This window comes from Anoplophora glabripennis, unplaced genomic scaffold (assembly GCF_000390285.2).
Source record: "Anoplophora glabripennis isolate ALB-LARVAE unplaced genomic scaffold, Agla_2.0 scaffold829, whole genome shotgun sequence".
NCBI lineage: Eukaryota > Metazoa > Arthropoda > Insecta > Coleoptera > Cerambycidae > Anoplophora > Anoplophora glabripennis.
In genome coordinates, this window is record NW_019417933.1 from 94,609 (window position 1) to 98,044 (window position 3,436).

General features: G+C 31.5%; 1 protein-coding gene across 1 annotated transcript in view; it reads left to right on the top strand.

Annotated features, from left to right (window-relative positions):
- The window catches only part of LOC111692530 (zinc finger protein 624-like), a 45,806-nt gene that overhangs the window by 32,214 nt on the left and 10,156 nt on the right, over positions 1–3,436 (top strand). Inside the window, exon 9 of the mRNA XM_023456577.1 lies at positions 2,838–3,231. Coding sequence (XP_023312345.1) covers positions 2,838–3,231 — 394 coding nt within the window. The remainder of the gene's footprint in view (positions 1–2,837; positions 3,232–3,436) is intronic.

Sequence of the window (3,436 nt, forward strand, 5' to 3'; positions counted from 1 at the left end):
AAAACAAATCCCAAATTCTTATACGAGGTTTTTATAACTTCGTTTACATGTAGGTTAAAAGTTAGTCAAGTGTCAAATGTAACCCCTAGATCTTTAATGGAACCTGGTCGATTTAAAACTTTTGACATTATAATTATAAACAATAGGAAATATTTTATTCGTAAATGTCATAGCATTACATTTATCTGCATTTAAGGGAAGATTGTTTAAATTGCACCAATCGCTTATGCCATTTAAACATTGTTGGAGTTTTAAGCAGTCAGAAAAGGTATTTATGTCACAGTAAATTTTCACATCATCCGCAATATGAGGAAACCAATGTATCTTATTACATTGGTTTCCTCAATTATATCGTTGATGAAAACTATGAAAAGGAGTGATCCAAGAATCGAGCCTTGGGGCACTCCTGATGTTACAGAAATTTCTTCAGATACAAAAGACTTCAAAAAACTCATGAGAGGAGGGGATAACCCTGCTTGCTCTAGTTTCTCAAGTAGAATGCCATGATCCAACCTATCGAAGGCCATAGAAAAATCTGTATACACTATATCTACTTGAATATTGTTGTCCATATTTTCAGCAATAAATTGAGTTATGGAAAACAGGTTACTTGTTGTTGATCTATTTGCTATAAAGCCATGTTGGTAAATAGAAATTTGTCCTGGAAGGTTGGATACATTTTATTATATAAAGCAATTTCCATAACTTCAGCAAAATTGTTTATAATAGTTATGGGCCTGTAATTTTCAATATTTCCTTTGTCTCCTTTCTTAAATATTGGACAAATTAGTCAGAGCTTCCAAACATTAGGTGGTGAACACGTGCTCAACGCTAAATTAAATAACTTGACAAATAAACACCAAACAAAAAAAATTGTGTTCACATTCATACCTACTAGAACCTACTAGAAGTACAATTAAGCCGAATATGAACAATTTTCAGAACGTCCCTTTTTTTTTGCTGTCCACTTCACGTAAAATGCTCCAGATGTTACTTAATTACGAAATAATTAGTGCTTATGTAAGCAAATTACAAGAAGAAAACCAGTTTGACTTGATTTGTACACCCGTATTAAATCATTCTTACAGAAAATTAATTTCTACGCCATTTTAAAGGTATTATTTAAAATCTTAGATAGATAGAAGATAGAACACAATTGCAAAACAAAAAAATTATTAAAAATGTTACAATATTTCAAGAAATAAACGCTTATTATATTATTTGAATTGTTAACTAAGCCTACACAAAAAAAATAAGAGTAGAAATATATTTCAAAAGTCGCTCTCGTTGAATTAAAATAATTCATTGTTAACGAACTTAATTAATTTACTTAGGCGCTAATCTCCGATAAACGATTATCTTTCGCTATCATTCCAATGTATGAACCGAGCCTAATTTTGTATTTAATGTGATCTAAATATTAATATTATGTGAAGTTTGTCTACTTAATCGATCGACTGTAAAAAAGTCGATCACGGTGAGACTAGTATTGATCGGTATTCTTCAGTAAGAAGTAATTCCTTCCCTCTTGGTAACGTCCGTTCCTTTTCAAAACTCTGCTTAGATTTTCTGTACAATCACTAGTTCTCATGCAATTATCAAAGCCAAACAAATTATATTTACTCTGAGTGACGATAACTCAGGGGCAAATCATCATATGTATAAATGTAGCTCAAATCAAACTCAAATCAAAGAGCTGACTACCAAAAAACAAAAAAAAATACGGAGATATGGATCTTTTGAGAGAGAAGTAAAAATTATAAAAATAAATTTCCCCCTGGATTTCTTATGATTTCTTAAAGGTGGTCAACGATATAAATATAAACTTCAAGCTTCAATTTGTTTTTGTAGCAATAGCTTTACGACTATTTTTTGCCATGTTACAGCCTTTTAAAAATCACCTAAATTTAGGATTTTCTTTTTGTCCTTTCATTTCTGCGACTAGTTTATTAAAATTTGTGATAAGATAAAAAACAAAAACTAAAAAACGTTGACAAAATAAAATATACTGGGTGTTATTATTTAATTAAGGTTTAATAAATTTATTTATCTGTTTCTGGCATTTTGTGTATGGATTTATGTATGTATGACATACATAGCCTTGAATGCCTTTTTTGATAATTAAATTCATTATTAAAGATCTGAATTGATTTGTCGTTAAAATTATGTTATTAGTGCTATTGTTGATTCAACTGTTGTTAGCACTTTGAAGAGAAACAGGATAATCGTTAGATTTTACTTTTTGCTTAAATTGATGAGTATTCTTATTGAGATATTACTTAATATTAAAATTTTGTTGTGTGTGCCTTTCAAAATTTCTATCTTTTGTCCTAAGGGGTAAGAGGAATGAGAATTCAAAATCCTACCGGTTTTAATAGGTTTAAAAAGTGCAATGGTTCTTCCCGTTGTTATGTCGTAGCAAATGTAGTTGGTCGCTGCTAGGGCTAACTACAGATTTACCTTGCCAAAATGTCACAACTGATTGATCTGTATTTCTTATGAATAAAATGCCCAAAAACGAAAATAAAAATTATTTCACTGTAATAATAACGAAATAATGCCTTGTGAAGTTCATAAATTTATAATTGAATGTTTGTTTCTAAAAATCTTTGGAAGTTACTATCCTACGGCGATAGGAATGATATCAAGCACCGAGTTGTTTCGGTACGCTCATACAAATGTATAATTAATAATCACATCTCATTAACTTCGAATGTAAATATGCCCCTTTATTAGAGTAATTCTTGTGAAACGCAATATTTTGGCATGTGTCACCTGTAATCTCTTAAAATTAAAACTTCATTTTCAAAAATGCCCTGTATTTGCAATTTTTTCAGCGACACGCCACTTCAGAGCTCCAATATTGTACCATTCGAGGAGAGTGACTGTAAAGATGAAGAAGAGGATGGACTTAAACATGAGAATGCATCAGAAGTGAAAACCAAGCAGCAGCGCAAAGTATTGTACAAATGTGATGAATGTATTTACGAAACTGAAAGTGAGAGCAGTTTCATGGAACACTGTGCGAGACACGAGAACGATTTGGAAAAGTATAAATGTCAGTCCTGTGAGTACGAAACTGAAAATGAAAAATTACTTCAGAGGCACCTGAGGCTAAGGCATAAAGATCCTTTGCAGACTCAAAAGTACAAGTGTAAAGACTGCGATTTCAAAACTAAATACAAGAGTTCCATCAAACTGCACCAACTGATGCATAAAGATCCTTCACAGGTTCAAATGTACAGGTGTAAAAACTGCGATTACGAAACTAAATACAAGGGATACATAAAAAAACACCAATTGAAACATAAAGATATTTCGCAGGTTCAAATGTACAGGTGTAACAACTGCAATTACGAAACTAAATACAAGAGTTACATCAAACAGCACCAACTGAAGCATAAAGATCCTTCACAGGTTCAAATGTACAGGTGTA